This window comes from Dasypus novemcinctus, chromosome 6 (genome assembly GCF_030445035.2).
Source record: "Dasypus novemcinctus isolate mDasNov1 chromosome 6, mDasNov1.1.hap2, whole genome shotgun sequence".
In the NCBI taxonomy this organism is placed as follows: Eukaryota; Metazoa; Chordata; class Mammalia; order Cingulata; family Dasypodidae; genus Dasypus; species Dasypus novemcinctus.
This window is the reverse complement of record NC_080678.1, coordinates 99,832,649-99,855,323: the sequence shown is the minus strand read 5'-3', so window position 1 is coordinate 99,855,323 and position 22,675 is coordinate 99,832,649. Positions and strand designations below refer to the sequence as shown.

At 38.9% G+C, this 22,675-nt stretch overlaps 1 protein-coding gene across 1 annotated transcript in view; it reads right to left on the bottom strand.

Annotated features, from left to right (window-relative positions):
* The window catches only part of LOC111760785 (contactin-associated protein-like 3), a 187,622-nt gene that overhangs the window by 21,789 nt on the left and 143,158 nt on the right, over positions 1-22,675 (bottom strand). The window contains 1 exon segment of the mRNA XM_071215562.1: positions 11,368-11,590. Coding sequence (XP_071071663.1) covers positions 11,368-11,590 — 223 coding nt within the window.

Here is a 22,675-nt window from a genome sequence, read left to right as displayed (position 1 = left end):
AAGTCCAAAGAAGATTTGTGATGAGCTCTGGGAGATGCTGGCTGTCCAAAGATGAGCTGGGAAATTCTCTCTCAATGCTGGAATCACTTCCCCTTTTAAGGGATTCAGCTGATTGGACTAAGCTTCACTCACTGCTGATGTAATCTCCCTGACTGATGTAATTATAACCAGCTATTTAGGATATACCACTGCAGTAAAGTCAATTGTGACTAAAGTCCATAAATGCCCTTGTATTACAGTTAGCTGAATGTTTGCCTGAACAAACAACTGGGCACAATTACCTGACTGAGTTGACACAATAGCCTAACCATCACAAGCCCTATCTCAAGAAACAAAAAATAGACTGAAGCAAGTCATTTAAAAATTTCTTAAAAGTATAAATAAATAACAAATATTTAAAACATCCAGAGATAAAAGATACATTACACACACAGGAACAGAGAGAAGACTGAGAGGAGATTTCTTGTCAGAAACAATGCCAGCCAGAAAAGGTGGAGCAGGGGCTGTACCAGGTTGAAAGATAAAAACACTGCCAACAGAGAAGGGGTAAGATGGCAGCTGGGTAAGGAGCTCCAGGAGTCACCTCATGCTACACAGCAGTTAGTAATCACCCAGAGCTATCTGAAGTACCTGTTGGGGCCTCCAGGACTCCAGAAGAACATCCTGCAGCATTCTTGAAAGAATGGAAGATCCTTAAAAGAATCTGCAGTAAAGATTCATGAGTAGAACACTCCATACCATCCTCCACTGGTGGCACAAGATGCCTCAGAAATATTCTGTGGTAGAATTGGAAGATCCATTTCTGAAAAATGAGGCAGGAAGAGATGGCTGGGCACTGACTTCAACTACTGATTAGTAAATTCAGTGGGCTAAAGTATAATCCTAGGAACAGCTAAAGTTTGAGCCTATCCAAGTCAGAAAGAGGCTGGTAGCCGCCATTTTGATTCTGCCCTTAGCATGAGGGGAAGAAGGGCTGATTGAAAATCACAGTGACAGTAGGGACCAGCTTCTTTCCACTGAGATCAGACTATGGCTCTGGTCTAGGTCCCAGGCCCATGTCCTGCATGGAGGACAAAGGGTGGGGTACATGCTGCAGCCTCTCCAGGTAACTGCAGGATCTTTTGGCCAGCACAGACTGAACAGTTGGACAACTGTAGATCCTTTCCCATACCCCAGTAGGATGGGAGAGGAGCTGTAATTCCTCTGCCTCTCTGGGCAACTGCAGGTACTTTCAGCCTGCACAAACTGGTTTATTGAGCACCTTGAATTCCATCTCCACCCCTTTATCCCATAGGATAGGAGGGGGCTGATGCTTCCTCAGCCCCTCAGGGCAACTTTAGGTTCTCTTGGCCTGCATGAACTTGACAGTTGGATACCTGTGGCTCTACCCCACCCCAGATAGGACAAGAGAGGGACTGTGTTTCCCCAGCTTCTCTGGGTAACCACAGGTGCTTTCAGTCAACACAGACTAAATAGTTAGATACCTGTAGCTCCATCTTCACCCACAAATAGGACATCAGGGAGCTGGGTTTCTTCAGCCTTTCCAGGAAATGGCAGGCACCTTCGGCATGCATAGAATGAACTGCTGGGCACCTGTGGATCTGCCCCCATCCCCTAATAGGATAGGAGGGGGCTGGTGTTACCTGAGCCTCTCCACAAGGGCAGGTACTTTTGGCCTACAGGGACTGATCTGCCAAGTGCCTGTGGTTCCATCCCCACCCCCTAAAGGGCAGAAGGAACAGTACTCTCTCATCCACTCAGGACAACTACAGGCATATTTGGTTCACATGGAATCAATTGTTGGCCATTCCAGAGGGTCCATCCCCACCCCCAGGAGGGGGAGGAGAAAGTGCTAGATCAGTTTACCAGGGCAACTATTTTAGCCCCACACAGCTTAATTTGCTGTCCACACCTGCATCTCCATCCCTATCCCAGGTAGGGGAGGAAGAGGGTATGAAGCTGCATGAGACTATCTGGGCAACCACAGGCAGTCTTGTCCTACACAGCTTTGATTAATACACATGGCTGCAGCTCTTTCCCTACCCCAGGAAGAGGAGAAAAGTGAGAGAAACTTCATCAGTTTCTGGGGCAATGTGAGCAGCTCCAGTCTCCACAGCTTACAGCATCAACTACATCCTTGGCTCCTAACACAACCAGCAAGGGAAAAGGCAAGAAAGTCCTAAACTAAAGAGAGAAACTGTACCCAGAATAAATATATCTAGTAAGCCAGATGCCAAGGCACCAACAAAAAATTACAATCCATACCAAGAAACAGGAAGCTACAGCCCAATTAAAGGAACAAGATAAGGCTCCAGGTGACACAAAGAAGTTGAGACAACCCCAATCACAGATGTTCAAACAAATCTCCTTACTAAATTCAGTGAGATGGCTAAAGTGATTAAGGATATTAAGAAGACACTGGGTGAGCATTAAGAAGAATTTAAAAGCAGACATGGAAAAATAGCAGATCTTATGGGAATAATAGTTGCAATAAATCAAATTAAAAATACACTGGAGGCATATAACAGCAGATTTGAGGAGGTAGAAGGAAGGATCAGTGAGCTTGAAGACATGGCCTCCAAAATATACAAAAGAACAGATGAAGAAAAGAATGGAAAATCTAAACAGGGTCTCAGGGAACTAAATGACAGCAAGAGACATGGAAACATACATGTCATGGGAGTCCCAGAAGGAGAAGAGAAGGAAAAGGGGACAAAAGAAATATTTGAAGAAATAATGGTAGAAAGTTTCCCAATCCAATTGAAGAACATAGATATCCACGTCCAAAAGCACAACATACTCCCATCCAAATAAATCTGAATAGACCAACTCTGAGACACATACTAATCAGAATGTCAAATGACAAAAACAAAGAGAATTCCAAGAGTAGGGAAAGAAAAGCAATGCATAATATATAAGAGATACCAAATAAGATTAAATATTGATTTTTCATCAGAAACCTGGAGGCAGAGAGTCAGTGGTATGATATATTTAAGATAATGCAAGAGCAAAACTACTAACCAAGAATTTTACATCCAGCAAGATCGTCTTTCAAAAATCAGGACAAGATTAGAAAATTCACAAATAAAAGAAACTGAGTGAATATTCAACAAATAGTCAAAAAAAGGAAATATGACCCCTATCTCACACCTTATATAAAAATTAACTAAAAATGAATCAAAGACCTAAATATAAAAGCTAGAATGAGAAAGCACCTAGAAGAAAATGTAGGAAAACATCTTCAGAACCTTGTGGTAAATGGTGGATTCTTAAACCTTACACTGACAGCACAAGCAATGAAAGGAAACATGGATAAATGGGACCTCCTCAAACTTAAACACTTTTGTGATTCAAAGGACTTCATCAAGAAGATGAAATGGCAACACACTCAATGGGAGAAAATATTTGGAAACCATATATTCAATAAGGGTTTAGTTTCCATTCTATATAAAGAGATCATACAACTCAACAATAAAAGATCAAGTAATCCAATTAAAAATAGGCAAAAGACTTATATAGACATTTCTTGAAAGGGGAAATACAAATGACTAAAAAGCACATGAAAAAAATTTAAATATCTCTAGCTATTAGGGATATGCAAATCAAAAGGACAATGAGCTAACATCTCACAACACATAGAATGGCCATTATTAAAAAAACAGAAAAGAATAAGTGATAGAGAGGATGTGGATAAACAGGAATACTCCATTGTTTGGGACTGTAGTGTGGTGCAGCCTCTGGGGAAGACAGTTTGGCTGTCCCTCAGGAAGTTATCTACAGGGCTGCCATATGATCCAGTAATTCCTCTACTAGGAAAATATCCAGAAGAACTGAAAACTGTGACATGAACAGACATCTGTACACTGATGTTCATTGTGGCATTATTCCCAATTGCCAAAAGATGGAAACAAACCAAGTGTCTGTCATCAACCAATGGATGGATAAACAAAATGTGGTATATATAAATGATCAAATACCATGCTGCAGTAAGAAGAAATGGAATTGGGACACATATGATAACATGGATGAATCTTAAGGACATTATGCTAAGTGAAGTAAGCCAGACACAAAAGGACAAATATTGCATGGTCTTACTAATAATGAAGTAAATATGAAATAAATGCATGGAGTTAAAACCTAGAGAATAGGTTATCAGGTGATAAGAGGAGGGCTGTGAAGGAGTACTGATGCTTAATGTACATACGTTTTAATTAACTTGACTGGAAATATGTGGAAAGGATAGAGTTGATGGTAACACATTATAGTGAGAAGCAGTTGGTTTATAAATGGGATTGTGGCTGAAAAGAATAGTCTAGGAATGTAAGTGTCAACTGAAAGAAAGTTCGAGACTGATCGAGTGGTTGAATAATACAGTAAACCCAGAAGTGGATGAGAATTTTGGCTAATAGTACTAATTCAAGAATGTACTTCTATGAACTAAAACAGATGTATTTCCCAATTGCAGGGTGGTGAGAATTTGGAGAAGTATGGGACAAATTCACTTAGTATAACCTACAGACTATAGTTAACAGCAATACTGTAATATTCTTGCATCAATGCCAAAGATATACTATGTTAATAATAGGGGGGTGTGGAAAAATATGCCGAATATATGCTATGGACCATAATTAGTGCTGATAGTCTGATGATATTATATCATAGTGTGTAACAAATGTGCCACAAGGGTGTGGTGTGTTAGTGAAGGGTTGTTGTGTGGGAATTCTATACATGTGCATGATAGTTTTGTAAGTTCATAGCTTCTATAATAAAAACACATTAAAAAGAAAAAATATGCTCATAACAATTATAATTTTTAGTAAGAAAATAGACAATTAGGAAAAATGTAAAGCGGAATCAGTGATCATATGAGGATATTAGGATTAGATGCAATGTGCTTTTACATTTCCTTAATATAAGGATTATGTCATGAAAAAATCCAAAAGTAATTGAAACTGGAAAAGTATAACTGTGCAATAGAAAAGTGTGGCATAATTAAAAATATGCATTAAAAATTATAGATTTTTTAAAAAAACCTTAATTGATGTATTTATCATGTTAACCCAATAAAGAAGAAAAAACCAAATATGATGATCTCAACTGAAGCAAAATAAACCAATACATTTTTTTCTCTCAGTAATCCCATGATATAATGAACCTCCCCTAATCTGATAAAAAGTATCTTTGAAGAAAAAGAAAATTCATATGACACAAAATGATATATTGAACAGCTACATTCTAAGTTAGGGGAAAAATTATTATGTCAATACTCATATTTTTATTCAAAATGATACTGGAAATCCTAGCCTGTGTAATAAGTTAAATACATAAAATGTATTAAGTTTGAAAAGAGAGAAATAAACAATTTTTGATTCAATGATGATGTGCTTGTATATGGAACATCCAAAGAAATCTACAATTAATTTATTAAGACCAGAGAATTAAGAGCAATATAATAAAATCCATTTTCTTTGTGTTCCTATCAGTAAACAACTAGGAAATGTACAGCTACCTTTAACAATAACATCAAGCACTAAATACCTACTAATAAATTGAATCAAAGGTACCAAATCTTTACTCTGAAAATTACCCACCATTCCTGAAAACTCTTAAAGAAAAACTAAATGAATAAAGAAGAGATATATAATCTTCATGGAATGTAAGTTCAATATTTTCAAAATGAAAATTCAATATGATTCCAATCAAAATTTCAGAAGGCTTTTGGTAGAAAATGATAAACTGATTCTAAAATTGTACGGAAACTCAGAGGTATTAGGATGGCCATGAAAATCTTGAAAAAGCATAGAACGGAGAAATACTCTACCAGATTTCAAGACATACCATAAAACCTCAGAAACAGCATGGCACTGGCATAAGGGTAGACAAATAGGTCAATGTAGCAAAACAGGGTAGACCTACAAACACATTACACCCAACTTTCAAAAAATTGCCAAAGCAGTTTATTGGCAGAAACAACTCTCATTTCAGTTAATGGTGCTGAAAAATTAGAAATTTTTATTGAAAAATAAACCTTAACTCCTACCTCACACCTCATCTAAAAACTATTTTGAGATGGATCATAGAACTTGAAACAAATCCTAAAATATTTAACTTCTAAAAAGCTTTGTTTTCTAAAAGAAAGCATCAGAGAATATCTTCACAGACTGGGATGACAATAGTTTTTTATACCAGACACAAGAGGTACTATTCATTAAAAAAATTAATTTTTTAACCCAAAAGTTCAATCAGTACTAATACATCTTTTCATCAAAACACATTGGTACAAAAGAGAAAGACCAGTCTCAGAGGCTGGTAAACTGCAGTGAGTGTCAGTGAATTTCCCCTCTGCACAGCCCCAGCCCCAGCCCCAGCCCCCACAGCATGGTGGGCAGCAGTGGGGCGGGCCCTGGCTCCTGGTGTGGCTTGGAAGCCAGGGCAGGGTGGCTACAGGGACCTCGTCCTCCAAACCCCAGGAGTGTGTGGTCTGCTTGCTGATCTCTGTGCTGGGTCAGCTGCTTTAGATCACTGGGGGTCAGCTCTGAGGGTGGCCACTGTTCCAGTGCCCTCACGCAAAGTGGCCGAGGAGTCTGGCCACATTTTCTCCTCCAGAAACTTTCCATTCCTCATTTGGGAGCAAATTAGTTTGGAAATGTCACAAATTGATGGCTCCAGCTCTCTGCAACAACAACAACAAAAAACAAAAACAAACAAACAACAAAAAAAACTGGCAGTACCAGAGGAGTGGGGGAACTAGATTTCCAGAGTTACAACATAATACTCAAATAGCCAGTTCACAACAAAATATTACAAAGCACCCAAAGAAATGGGAAAGTGAAACTGCCACTTACCTTTCGGTTCCTGTCTTACTGATTTGTAGAAGTTTCTAGAAACTTTAATTCAAACACATGCCTCTTCATGTTTATTCATAAGAAACTTGCTGCCTCCTGAGAAAAGTTACTATTTCTGAGGCCAGCTTTAACCAGTTCTAGTCACAAAGTATGCTAAATATTCATTTTAGGACAAAGCATAATTGCAACTGAGCATGCTCCATTTAACCCTGCCTTTCTCAACCTGGATTGGCCCATGACATCCTTAAGCATGCTACTCAGCCACCTTTCCCAACCTGGATGAGCCCACAGCACCTCACCCCCTTCTTAGCCACTCCCTTAAGCCCGCCTTCCACAGATGGTATAAAACCCCAGACCCCATGTTGCTCACAGAGACTGATCTGAGGCTCGCCTCCAGTCTCCTTGCAGCCAAAGCAATGCTGATGCAAAATACCAGAAATCAGTTGGCTTTTATAAAGGGTATTTATTTGGGATAGAAGCTTATATTTACTAGGCCATAAAGCATAAGTTACTTTCCTCACCAATGTCTTTTGCCATGTATTGTAGCAAGATGGCTGCCATCTGCCATGGTTCAGGCTTCCTGGGATCCTCTCTTCCCAGGACTTGCTTCTCTTTCCTCACAACCAAGCTCCACTGTATGCTTATTTCCCAGGGTTCTAGCTAAGACTCCAGCATCAAACCCCAAAATCAAAACTCTAACATCAAATCTCCAACTCTGTCCTTTACCATGCCTTTTATCTGTGAGTCCCCACCCAACAAGGGGCAGGGACTCAACACATTATTGATGTGGCCCAATCAAAGCCCTAATCATAATTTAATCACTCCCAGGTACAGACCAATCTACAAACATAACCCAATATCTATTTTTGGAATTCATGAACCATATCAAACTGCTACATCTATGAAAATAAACTCTGGAATATATGAGCCCTCCTCACAGAAGCAGCTTTGCTAAAAAGCCAGGCCCTTGACCCTGAATATTGCATTTATGAAACATTTCTATAATGATAAAACTAAATTTTATTATAATTAATGCCTAAGGGTCATCCCCTGAAGAAAAACCTCCTTGTTGCTCAATTGTATTCTTTCTCTCTCTAAGCCAATCTCTACAAATAAATTCATACCTTCCCCCCTACATGCGACTTGACTCCCAGGGATGAGCCTCCCTGGCACTATCAAATTTTGGTCAGCAATGCTTTCAGAGAAGGATCTTGATCAAAAGGGAAAATGTTAAAACAAAGTAGAGTTCCTTTGGCTAAAAGATTTGAAGTGGAGTTGGATGGTGATTCTCAAGTTTGATCTTATGTGGGTCTCAACCAGATGTCACAGGCTGCCACAGCATGCAAATCCTCAAGCACCAAAGCTCTTGAGAAGCATAAGGACACCCAGACACTAAAAACCAGCCACATGGCTATATGGAATCAACAATGGGCCCAAGTTTGTACCCAACCAGGGTACATTTTTCTATGTGTGGATAATGAGAAAATATAGTATAGGCAGGACACGGCAGTTATCTGGATTTTACTAGTTATCTACTATTTTACTACTCCTGTTCTAATCTCCTGGACCCTGATAAAAACATACATTGGCTTAATTTTTGCCAGTATATTTCTTACCTTGGGATTCACAACCCCATGGGGGAAAATTGCCTTTCATAAAGTAATTATGTATAACCTCACTCTCGTCATGGAAAATATAACAGTCTCTATGACCACAAGCATTGAATATCTTTGGGAATCCTATGAACCATTTACTTTTTCTTTTTAAGGTATCAGGGCCATGACTGAACCTAGGACCTTGTATGTGGGAAACTGGCACTCAGCTCAACCACAGAGATACATCAGCTTCCCTGACTTGGCTTCTTCATTTATTTGCTGGGTTTTTTTTGTTTGTTTGTTTTGTTTTTTTTAGGCAGCACTGGGAACTGAACTCAGGACCTCCCAAGTAGGAAGCAGATGCTCAACTGTTTGAGCCCCACACACCCACAGCCCCATTTACCTTTTAAAGGTTTTGAAGAAGGCATCTTTGACACCCAGGTTAGAATGCTCCAGTGTGTAAATAATGTATGGATAAAAGTGTACTCTACAGTATTTGAAGTTGGATATTTCAATAACCATTTTCAGCATGAACAGGCACTAGGCATAATTGCAGGTGGATTAGGATTAGAAATAGGACTATTAGTTCCTTGGGGCAGTTTGCTCTATGCAATTTAATTACAATGGTTGAGGAACTTGCCACCTCCACTGCTCCTGCACTTGAGGCCATTCACGTCTCTATTGACTCTTTGTCCAATGTTGTTGTGGACAATCAGATGGCCTTAGACTATCTTTTAGCTGAACAAGGAAGAGTATGCACTGCAGCTAACACCTCATGTTGTACTTGGGCACCTACCTCCAGCCAGATTGAGTTAAATATGCAAGAGCTAAATATACAATCAGGCTATCTGGTCAAAGGTGGTTAATAACCCATCCACACAAACCTTCTGGGAATCAAGGTGTCTTGGCTCTCACCCATTTTAACTTCAATAACAGAAACAGCTGTGCCTCTTATGCTCAGACCTTTGGTTCTAAACCCTATGGTCAAATCTGTATCCCAGAGACTGTGGTCTGCTGGACTCTTCTACTCTTGGAGAACAGGGGTACCAGTCTGTGCCTCAAACACCAAAGTGGGGAAGATGGACAGCCCAAGCCACCTCCTCAGCCCAGGACCTGTGGATGCCTCTCCATTCCTTGAATCCCAACCTAGACCCTGAATCAGCAGGGAGTACCTAGAGCCATCATTGTCCCATACATCAAGATTGAAGACTGTGAAAACAGAGAAGGGGAGATTAAAACTGCTATGGACCAACCCCCTTGAAATTGCCACTCACTAACTCACTTTTCAGATTAGTCTCTCACTTACTGGTTTGTAGAAGTTCTAGAAATTTTCATCCAAATGCCTAGCTCTTCATGTTTATTCATAGGAGGGTTCTCGCCTTGCAAGAAAAGTTACTGTTTCTGAAGCCAGCTCTAACCAGTTCTAGTCAGCAACTTGCTAGACCTCCATGGTAGGACCAAGCACAATTGCAAGTGAGCATGCTTCGTCTAACCCTGCCTTTCTCAAGCTGGATTGGCCCATGTCATCCTTAAGCCTGCCACTCACCCACCTTTGCCAAACCAGAGTGGCCTGAGGCACTTCACCCCAACCTTAGCCACTCCGTTAAGCCTGCCTTCCCTATCAGTATAAAACCCCAGCCCCAACGTTGCTCAGGGAGACTGACAAGGCTCTCCTCCAGCCTTCTTGCTGGTTCATTGCGGACCATGCAATGAACTCTTTTTTTGAAATCCTGGTAGCTTCGTATTGGCTTCTGTGCACATCGGGTAAATGGACGCTATCAAAAGTAGGCCCATTCACAGGGAAAAAAAAGAGCTTTCCAGAAACCATCCCTAAGGAAACTCATATATTGGAACTATTAATCAGACTTCAAATAAACCATTTTAAATATGTAAAATGGGCTAAAGGCATCCATTTACAAAGAATTAAAGGAAATTAGGAAAACATCTGAACAAAGTAAAGTGATAGAAATTATAAAAAGGAAACAAACAGGAATTTTTTAAGCTGCAAAGTACAGTAATTGAAATGAAAAACTCATTAGACAGATTCGATGGCAGATTTGAAAAGCAGAAAAAAGAATCATCGGCAAACTTGAAGACAAGACAATTGAAATTATCCAGTGTGGGGAATGGAAAGAAAACACAATGAAGAAAAATGATTGGAGCTGGAGGGACCTGTGGGCCAACAAGCAAACTGACACACACATCACTGGAGCCCAGAAGGATGAGAGAGAGAAGGCGGCAGGATAAGCATTTGGAGAATGATGGCCCTGTACTCTCCATGCTGATAAAAGACACGGCCACGGGTCCAGGAAGCTCAGTGAGCTCCACGCAGGACAGACTCTTGGACTGAGGGAAACAAAGGCATCCTGTTTCCATGGTAGCAAGTTACTTTCTGACCACTGGGTCATGTTGTCCCTGGAGATGTACATGCTGGAGGCTAATCTCTCTGGGAAACATAACATTCCAGCAGAACCCAGACTTGCTATCTCAAGTAACCTGGGCAACAAGATTTATGAGTGTACTTGTTTCAATAACATAATAGAACATCTTGGGCTTTAGTTACTATCTTATCCACTGTGCACTGTGTTTTCATTAATGAAGTTATGGGAATAGTTAGCTAGGATAGTTGCTGGTTCTCATGGTTGCTTGGGGTATATAAAGAAGCCCCTGATATTAATAAACTTGTCTGATGAGCTTGAGAAATCAATGCTCTCAGAACCCCTGATCCCAATCTCTTCTTTGTCTTTCATTCCCAAAACCCTTTGGGTCCGTCGACTCCGACAACGGACCGTTAGATGCAAAGGCAGAGAAGGCTCTGGAGTCAGTGAGAGAAGCCCCAGGCACCACCCTGTGGTGCACGTCCTCTGCCTCCCCTCACCCCTTTCCTCCCACAACCCTGGACTGAGGGCCTGCGAGCAGGGGGCGGCTTACCCACAAAGAGCTGGCTGTTGAGCTGCAGCAGCCGGTGCCCGTCAGTGGGCACAGGCCGCGCGTGGCCAGGGCACCTGTCCACCTGCAGCGAGGCCTCCTTGGTGTTCCTCTGGGCCTGGAACTGGTGCCAACGGCTGTTGCTGAGGGTGGCGGGCGCCTGCACTGTGACCTCACAAGGCCCGTTCCCCACATCAAAGGAAAAGGTCACCTCCATGGGAGCTGAAGCAGGAGAGGTGATGGAGAGAGAGAGAGAGAGAGAGAGACCACTTTCCAACTGTGTGGTTTTTTCATACTCTAACGCGGACATTGCAAGCAAAGACCCTGGAATAAAGCAGATGCCTGTACCTGTCGAGGAGGCCACAGGAGTCAATCTGGAGGTGGCTGAAGTTCCACAGCGCCCCCTGCTGTACCGAAATTAGATCCACCTCCCGGGCATTGATGGAGATGCTTCAGAGGCAGCCCTGGAATCCAGTGGGTGGCGGCTCCCGGTTCCCCCAGGGACCCCCAGGGAGGAGGCCTGCGCATCCAGAGCAGAGGGAGGAACGATCATTACCAGCGCACAGGTGTCCACAGGTTAGACCTCCTTTACCTTCATGAGAAGGTCGTGCTGCTTTTCATGGGGGAGGGGCTTAAGCTGAGTTGAAAGCGTATAAATGATACTGGGGTCAGGAATATAAAAAAGGTGAAGGTGCACTAAGGTTTTAAATTCCTAAAACTGAAGTCAGTCATGATCCTTTTTGAAGCACACTAGAAAAATCTAAGTCTTTTTAGCTTATTAGTGAAAAAAGTAAAATGTGCATGGATTTAAAATTGTAAGTGAAATAACCGATCATATTATAAGACATACAAATTGCATAAATTATGAAGTTTGGAAATGCTATGAAGCCAGAAAGTGGCTGGACACCTGGCCTTTGTCCAGACGCACCATTCAGCCTGTGCCTGAGTGTGTAAGGACACACGCGTGTGCAAGCTTGTTCAGATCAGGTCGTCTTCAAGACTGGCCTTGGGAAATCAGAGGCATTTGTATTTGCTTTTGTTACATGCCCCAGAAGGACATGCCCAATTCGATCCCCACCCCAGGAAAGCGGTAGGTGGGCCTCACCCATGAGCTGTCCTCGAGGAGGGGCCTGGGCACAGGCCCTGGGGAAAGAGCCACGTGGCAATGAGGCAGGGGCACCAGAAGGCAGCCAGCACCCACCAGCAGCCACGAGGGGTGCAGAGGCTCTACCTCGGCTCCACAGCAGTGGAGTGAACCTCTGTCGTCCTAAGACATGCAGCCTGTGCAGCACAAGAATCAAGTCACTTCCTAACAATCACTTGTATTATGAGATCTAGTCAAATGCATAATCAGCAGTTATCTCTCTGCGTTTATACCTGAGAACCACTAAGAGTAATGATGAATGGCATAACAAGTCCATGGTCCAAAAAATTCACATTGGAGAATATGCTGTAAAAAGGGAATGGGTATTTGATGATTTAAGGCCCACCGCTGCTCACTGACCCAAACCTCCCCCCACCAGGGCTTGTCCCTGAGACACACCTCCTGGCCCTCCCTGGCCACCTCCTGGGCCCATCGTATGGTCATGCCTGGGACCACTGCTTCCATCGCACCCCCATCAGTTCTGGCATCACATGAAACAACCTGACTGCACCGCCCCGCACTGTACTAAGTCCTGCAAATGGAGATTCAAGCACACGTGGCAGTGCAGCTAACAGACCAGCACCACTGGCTGGCCGTAGCTAACAGCACACTGGGGCAGATGCAGGTGCCCACTCATTAACACTGGGTTCCTGCAGGTTCTGGCAGAGCAGCATGCAGGCATACAAACACATCACCATGCAGGCACACACACACAGCCCACAGGCACTCACACATCAGCATGCAAGCACACACACACAGCACAAAGGCACATGCACACAGCATGTAGGCACATGCAAACATCAGCTTGATGGCACACGCCCATCAGCATGTAGGCATTCACATATAAGCATGCAGGCATGCACACATGGCACACAGACACAAAGGCTTGCAGGCACATGCACATGGGCACACATCAGCATGCAGGCACATGCACACAGCACACAGGTATGTGCACACATCAGCGTGCACTGTAAGCACTCATACCCTGCAATGCCAAAACAACCTTCTGTTAATTTTATGTTACGAAACCTTGCTTTTGTACTTCAATTTCTTCACCGAATAAAATGATGCTTCCTATATCTCAACTCTGAGAACATCATTTTCCCCCCTAATTGTGGATAAAAGTTATTGGATAACTTTTTTAAATTTAGAAAATTGTCCAATTATTTAAGTATTTTTCAGCTTAGACTTGAGGTTTTGTGATCATATTTTAAGTTAGTCTCTAAAAAACTTAACTAAGAAATTTTGTTAAATATAGAGTTTAACCAGTGAATTTATGCTTTTTTTTAATATACTCCCTGTGGGCCTGTGCTAATAATAGTTCATAAATGTCAAGGAATTGGGAATAAGAATCATGCATCTTAACTCTTTCTCAATCCATACTGGTTTTCCATCTGGAAGCTTCTTTGATAATAGCAAGTTTAGTTTCCCTTTTTTGTTTTAAGAATTACATAACTGTTTGATGCTTTCTCTTCCCAATAATCTATATAAATATGACAAATAAAAATAAATATCCATCTTCCAAGCCATTATGTGGCACATTAAAATGCTGGATACTAGCCACATGGGAACTGTGAAGTTTCAAATTAAAATTTATGTCAACAAATCTGATCAGATTCTGACTTTCAATTATCATTTTCTTATTTTAAAGGTAATACACATACTTCAGATGGTCAAATATCTACAGAAGGGTGGGTTTGCCCCTATAGATAACATGAAATTCATTAAGATTGAGAGGCTATTATATTAATAAAAGCTTCTGAGTAACGATTACATACTAAAAATAGTAACAGCTCTACTAATCACCCTTTCTCATAAAATATATTCTTTAACACTTCCAGAACAAAATAAATTCAGAGCTTTGACAGAATTGGTGATAGCAGTCACAGAGAATGTGCCTTCAAAGAAGAGCATGCCCTGTGGTTAGCAAACTCCGAGTATGATAATCATAAAAAAGCTACACCGAGACACTTCATAGTCAAACAGTTGAAAGAGAAAGAAAGAATGAAAATCTTCAAAGTAACAAGAGAACATGACTAATTAATTCAGGGAAGCTTTGGTAGAATTAATGACTTACTTTATCTGAAACAATGGAGACCAGAAATCAGTGGAAAGTGTCAAAAAAAAAAGTTTCTTTATCTAGGAAAACTGTTCTTTAAAAATGGGATTGTGTGAAGAAGCTCCAGGAATCAGTCTCTCCACCCAAACAAACTATTGAGCTGGCAGGAACTGTGTGAAATCAACTATTTTGGAACTCTGGAGTCTAGTGCAGCACTGTAGATTCTAGGGAAAAGCCAGAGGAAGATGCTGGTAAACTGTGATAAATATCAGTATATTTCACCCTCCATGCAGTAGCCACCATCCCATAACCCCCAGCTACATGGCAGTCAGCAGTGGGGACTTCAGCCAGGGCTCCTGGTACAGCTTACAGGTGCATGACTGGGCTATAGGGACCAGGACGCCATAGTCTGGGGATGTGCCATCTAATTGCTGATCATAGCATTTGATTAGCTCCTTCGGATCATTGGTGGGGTCAGCTCTCGGGGTCGCAATTGTTTCAACCCCCTCTGGCAAAGCAGTACAAGATTCTTAAAGAAGCAGTACCTTTTGTTTTTCTCTTTTCTCTTTCCATTTCTTGATTAAAGGGAAAAATAGTCTGGAAAAGTCACAAATTGATGGCTCCAGACTTCAATTAAAAAAAAAAAAACAGAAAAATCAAAACCTAGCCATCTCAGAGGTGTGACAGAACTAGATTTACAGAGGTAGAGTATAACATAACACTCGTATTTTCCAGCAGTTGCAGAATTAGAAAACCCACAAAGAAACAGGAAAGTATGACTCATTCATAGGGACAAATAAAAGACATTGCCAGAAACCATCCCTGAGGAAGCTCATCCATTGGAACAATTAATCAATGACTTGAAATTAACTGTCTTAAACATGTTAATGAGCTAAAGAAATAATTAAAGGAGATTAGGAAAATGTTGCCTGAACAATATGGAAAGATAGATTATAAACAAGGGAACAAACAAATTTTGGAGCTGCAAAGTGTATAAATGAAATGAATTAGATGGATTCAACAGCAGATTTGCAGGCAGAAGAAAGGATCAGTGACCTTGAAGAAAAGACAATTGAAATTATCCAGTGTGAGGAAGAAAAGGAAAATATAATGAATAAAAATGAATAGAGCCTGAGGTAGCTGTGGGATAGCATAAAGTATACCAATATATGCATCATTGGAGACCCAGAAGAACAAGAGAGATAGGGGCAGAAAAAAGTATTTGAAGAAATAATAGCCAAAAACTTCTCAATTCTGATGAAAGACATACACATTCAGGAACTTAACAAACTCTAAGCAGGATAGACTCTTAGAGATCTTCACCAAGAATGATTATAGTGAAATTGTCAAAATAAAAAAGACAAAGAGAGGACTTGAAAGCAGCAAGAGAGAAGTGACTTGTCACATACCAGATTCTGTAATAAGATTAAAAGTGGATCTCTCATCAGAAACCATGGAGACCAGAAGACAGTGGGATGGCATATTTAAAGTCCTTAAAGCAAAAATTGTCAACAGGAATAAAACTAGCAAAATTATCCTTCAAAAATTAAAATGAAATTAAGATATTTACAGATAAACAAAAGCTGAATGAGATCATTACCAGAAACACTATAGGAAATACTAAAGCGAGTCCTTCAACTGAAATGGAAGGACACTATGGGTAACTTGAATCCATGAAAGAAAGAATTTTTAGTAAAGGTAACTACATAGGTATGTATAAAATCCTGTATTATTTTACTTTTGGTTTGTAACTGCACCCTTCCCCCTATAATGGAACAGGAAAATATTTAAAAAACATTTAAAACATATGGGTGTGACAGTTTGATATTATTTATGAATTTCAAAAAGAGATATTATGTTTGTAAACTGGTCTATTCCTCTGGGATACCCTTTGATTGATTTAAATACAAGGCTTACATTTACTTGATTAAATCAAGATTAGGGCATTAATTTAACCATGTCATTAGGGTGTGCAGGGTTGAGTACCCCCTTGGTGAGCTATATAAATGGATGTTTAATCAAGAACACAGAAGGAGAAACACAGAAGAACACAGAGGAAGAGAGACAGCTCCACGGACATGGCAGAATTCCCAGGAAGAGAGGTGAACCATTTGCCTGATAGTTTACAGCTGACCTTGTGGAGAGAACAGAACAGCTGAGTCCTGAAAGAAATGAGCCCCAGGAAGAGATATGAGCCTTATGCCAGCTGACAGCTGAGATCAGAAGAAGCTGGACCCACAGAGTCTTAAGAGGGAAGACGAAGGCTGAATCTAACAGACATCATCAGCCATCTTGCTTCAACACATGCCAACAGTTTGGTAAGGAAGTAACCTTGAGTTGGACTCTTTAAGGCCTTGTAACTGTAAGCTTTTATCCCAAACAATAAAAGCCAAAAAATTTCTGGTACTTTGCATCAGCACCCCTTTGGATAAGTAATACAATGGGCATATAATAATGTAATCTGAGACAATAACAAAGTAAAGGGAGAGGGATGGAGATTTATGGGAGTAGAGAGTTTGTGTATTACTGAAACTACTTTGGTGCTAGTCATGCTAGGTTGTGTTTAGTTTAAGACATTAATGGTAATTACCAAGGTAACCACTAAGAAAATATCTGAAAAATACAGAGAAAATGAAAGAAGGGAATCAAAAAGATACAATACAAAAAGAAAGCAAATACAAAAAGGACAGTAATGCAGAAATTGAAGAACAGAAAACATACATAAAATACAGAAAACAAATAGCAAAATGGTGGACATAAATTCTGTCTTCTTGGTCATCAGTGGATTAAACTCCCCCATTAAAAGGCAGATATTTGCAGTTTGGATAATAAACATGATCCATCTATGTGCTAGTAGACATTCAGTGTAGGTAGAAGGTCATAAAGAGGTAAAAGTGAAAGTGTGAAAAAAGATATTCCATGCAAGCAGCAATCCAAAGAGAGATGGAGTGGCTATATTATTGTCACTCAAAAAGATTACAAGAGACAAAGAAGATATTACATAATGATAAAAGGTTCAATCTAGCAAGAATATGTACCAATTATAGACATATATGCATGTCACAACAAAACCCCAAAATATATGACACAAAAAATGACAGACTTGAAGGAAGAAATAGTTTTGCAAAAATAGTTGTAGAGTTTAATACACGTTTTTCAATAATTGACAGATCAGAAAAATAGAAAAACAATAAGGAAGTGGAGTATATGAATGCACTATTAACCAGTTGGACCTAATGGACATCTATAGAACACTCTACCCAACAGCAGCACAAGACAATTCTTCTCAAGTGCAAGTGGAGCATATTCCAGGATATATTTCATGTGAGGCCACAGATCAAATCTTAATAAATTTAAAAATATTGAAATAATACAAATATCTTCTAAGACAACAATAGAATAAAGTTAGACTCAATAATAGCAGAAAAAAATGAAAAATGTACAAATTTTTGGAAATTAAAATTTATTGAATAACCAATGGGTCAAAGAAGAAATCACAGGGGAAATTAGGGAATATCTTCAGATAAATGAAAACTAAAACACAACATACCAAAACTTATAGGTTACAGTGAATGCAGTGCTCTCCAGAAAAAGAATACCTGTAAATGTCTAACTTAATAAAGAATAAAGATCATAAATTGATAACATGACTTCACCCCTAAAGAAACTAGAACAAGAAGAGTGATCTAAGGCCAGAGGTAATAAAAGGAAGGAAATAGTAAAGTTTAGAGGAGAGACAAATGAAATAGAGAGTAGAAAACAATAGAGAGAATCAACAAAATCAAAATTTGGTTTCTCTAAAAGATGAATAAGGCAACTAAACTTTAGCCAGACTGATAAAGAAAGAGAGAAGGCAAAATTAACTAAAATCAAGAATGAAAGTGGGGACATTATAGCCAAACTTACCCAAATAAAAAAAGATTATAAGAGGTGTTTATAACAAGTATATGCCAATAGATAAGAAAACCTGAATGAAACAGACAAATTCTTTGAAACATGAACATTACAAGAAGAAATAGAAAAGTTCAACAGACCTATACAAAGTAAAGAGATTGAAGGAAAAGTCCAGGACCAGAATTCACTGCAGATTCACTACCAAATATCTTAAAAGACTTAAAAACAATCCTTCCCAAATCTTTCTAAAATAGAAGAGGAGGAATTTATTTCTAATTCATTCTGTGATGTTAGCTTTACCTTGATATCAAAGCCAAATAAAGACAGCACAAGAAAAGAAAATTACAGACCAATATCCCTCATACATACCGAGGCAAAAATCCTCAACAAAATACTGGCATACCAAATCCAAGAGTATATCAAAAGAGTTATATACTATGACCAAGTGAGATTTATCCCAGAATGCAAGGGTGGTTCAACATAAGAAAATGAATGTACTATACCACATTAATAGAATGAAGGAACAAAAATCACATGATTATGTCAATTGACACAGAAAAAGCATTTGACAAAATTCAGCATCCTTTCAGGATAAAAGCACACAGAAAACTAGGAATAAAAGGAAACTTTCTCAGCATGAAAAACCTACATCAAGTATTATACCCAATGATGAAGACTGAAAGTTTTTGCCCCCAAATCAGAACCAACACAAGGTGCCTTCTGTTACCACTATTATTCAATATTGTACTGTAAATTCTAGCCAGAGCAATCAGGTAAAAAAATAATAATAAAAGGCATTCAGATTGGAAAGAAATAAGTGAAATTATCCCTATTCTCAGATGATATGATCCTCTATTTAGAAAACTCCAAAGAATCCACAAGAAAGCTACTACTAAGTTTTACTAAGCAAATTCAGCAAATTGGCAGGATACAGGGTAAACACACAAAAGTCAGTTGGATTTCTATACACCAGTTATGAACAATCTGAAAAGGAAATCAAGAAAACAATTCCATTATAATAGCTTCTAAAAGAATAAAACACCCTAGAATAAATTTAATCAAGAGGTAAGGAACTTGTACCCGGAAAACTATAAAGCAGTGCTGAAAGAACTTAAAGAAAATGGACTCTGGTTAACCAAAAATATATATATATATAATACTAGTACAGGATGTCACTAATCACATGGTTTTGGGGAAAATACACCAAATATAAGATATTAGCTATAGTTAGTAAGGTTTTGACTTGTTTCATAGTTTGTAACAAGTGTTTCACAACAATGCAAGGTATTGGTGGTGGCGTAATGTATGGGAACTGTGTATGATGTTATGCATGTTTCTTTTGGAAGTTCACAACTTTTAATATACACTTAATGTTTATGGATGGTCATGTATGAATTAAAAAGTTAAACAATAACAACAACAAAAAAGTAATTACTAGCCAGAGAATACTGAACTCTATTATTTACAGTCCCACAGACTAACTGGCATTATGTAAACCCATTTAAAGTTTCATTTTAATATGCTAGTTATAAGTTACCAGGGAAAAGTAAGTGTCAATATTTAAAGGCTGAAGTTTGAAAGTGACATCTGTAAGATACCAGGGGCGACTGTTGAGTAAGTCAACCTTTGACAACTCCTTTTATGTCTCATTCATCATTATCTTATGCTGTCAGAGGCATTATAAGTCATTAATTAAACATTAGCCACATCCATGATAATTCATAAATGGATCAAACTGTTAAAATATTGAATGTGTGTATTATAAGACTTTAACCAGTAAGTCTGTAGTTATGCACTCAAATTAATGCAGTTATTGAAGAAATAATCTTGTCATAAAAACGAAGACCTAAATCAATGGAAAAACATCCCATGTTCATGAATTGGAAGACAATATTATTAAGATGTCAATACTGTGTAAAGCAATATGTAAATTCAATGCAATTCTTATAAAAATTCCAGTAGTCTTTTTTTGTAGAAAATGGAAAAGCTGATCCTCAAATGCATAAGGGATTACCAGGCAAACTTGAAGAACAAAATTGGAAGACGCATATATCCTGACTCAAAACTTACTACAAAAGTATAGTAATTGAAATAGTGTGTTACTTAAGGATGGACATAGGGACCAATGGAATAGAATGAAGAATTCAGGGGTAAATCCACATATCTATGGCCAACTGGTTTTCAATAAGGTTACCAAGTCTATTCAATGAGGGAAATAACAGTTTCTTCAATGACTGATGCTGGACACCCACAAATCCCCTTCAAAGAATAATCTTGGTCCCCTTCTTCTCACCATATCCCAAAAAAATTGATTCAAAATTGACAAATGACCTAAATATAAAAGATATTATATAAAACTCTTATAAGAAAACATAGGGAAATATACTCAGGACCTTATAGTAGGAAATGGAATTTTAGACTCTACACAAAAAGCACAAGTAGCAAAAGACAAACATAGACAAAATGGACTTCGCCAAAATTAAATACTTGTGTGCATTACCAACAAAGTGAAAAGACAACTTATAGAATGAGAGAAAATGTTTAGAAACCATTTATCTGTTAAGTTTTTGGTATGTAGAACATATAAATAACTCCTACAACTCAACAGTGAACAGACACCAACCCAATTTAAAAATGGGAAAGGATTTGAGTATCTCTAAAGATGTCCAAATGTCCAAAAAGTATATGAAAAGATGATGCTCAACATTGTTGGACATTAAAGAAATTCATATTAAAGTTACAATGAGATTCTACTTCACAACCCCTAAGATGGCTATTATCTTAAAAATATGAAAATAATAGGTGTTGTTGGTATTGTGGAGAAATAGAAAGCCTCATATATTGTTGGTGGCAATGTAAAATAGAACCAGTGTGGAAAACAGTTTAGTGGTCCCTTAGAAAATTAAAAACAGAATTATCATATGAACCAGAAATTGCATTCCTAGACATATAAATCAAAGGATTGAGGCAGGGACTCAACTTATATTAGTACATGTTTGTGCAGAATTGTTCACAACAGCCAAAAGGTAGAAGCAACCCAAGCATCTATCAGCAGGTGAATGGATAAACAAATGTGGCATATGATTGGAATATTTTTCAGTTGTTAAAAGATGTGAAGTGCTGGTACATGCTACATCATGGGTGAAAGTGAAGTCATCCTGGTGAGTGGAATAAGCCAGATACAAAAGGACAAATGTTCCACGTAAAATATTTAGAATAAAGAAATTCATAGAGACATGAAGCAGAATAGTGGTTCCAGGGGTGAAGGGAGGGAGGAATGGGGAGTTACAGCCTAAGCGTGATGGAAAAAGTCTGGAACTAGTGGTGACAGCTACACAGCATTGTCAATGTATTTAATGTCAGAGAACTGTCCACTTAAAATGGTTAAAATGATTTTATGTTGTGTGTATTCTACCATAATTAAACATATTAAGTACAAAAAAGTGAATGATAAGTAAGACTTCCCCAGAAAAGTGAAAATAGCAATAAAGTATTGCTAGCTAGTTTTTCTTAGAAGAAATAATAAAGGAAGTCCTTCAGGCTGAAAGAAATGATGCCAAATGGTAAATGTAATCCCAGGATAAAATAAAGAGAACTGGAAAATACAAATTTATTGGTAAATATTCAAGACTGTGCCAATTGCCTTTTTTTACCCTTCTCTTAACTGATTTAGATGGCATAAGATTGCATAACATGTATTTTTTAAATGGTATTGTTGGGTTTATCACATATAAAAATGCAATATATATAGCAAGAATAGCCAGAGAAGAGAGAACATGGAGCTCTAATGGTGAAAAAAATGTCTGTACTTTACTGGAGTTATTAATAGGAAGTGGAGTGTGATAAATGTAGATTGATATTACAATATTTAGAGCAACCACCAAGAAAATAATTTTTTATAAAAGCAGCAAGGGAATTCAATGGAACAAAAGAAGAGAAGAATAAAGAAGGGCTTAGAATACAGAAAAGCAGATTTAAAAAATGGCAGATGCATGATACCGCGGGGATGTAAAACCATTATGCTAAGTGGAAAAAGCCAGGCACAAAAGAAACCCTATGGAATTAGCTCATGTACATGAAACCTTCAAAAGGCCTATTTATAGAGTTAGAAAGCAGGTAGTGGTTGCCTGAGCTGGGAATGGTATAAGGCTTGACTGAAAATGGGTATGATGGTCTTTTGGTGGTTGATGGAATGTTTTAAACTTGCATT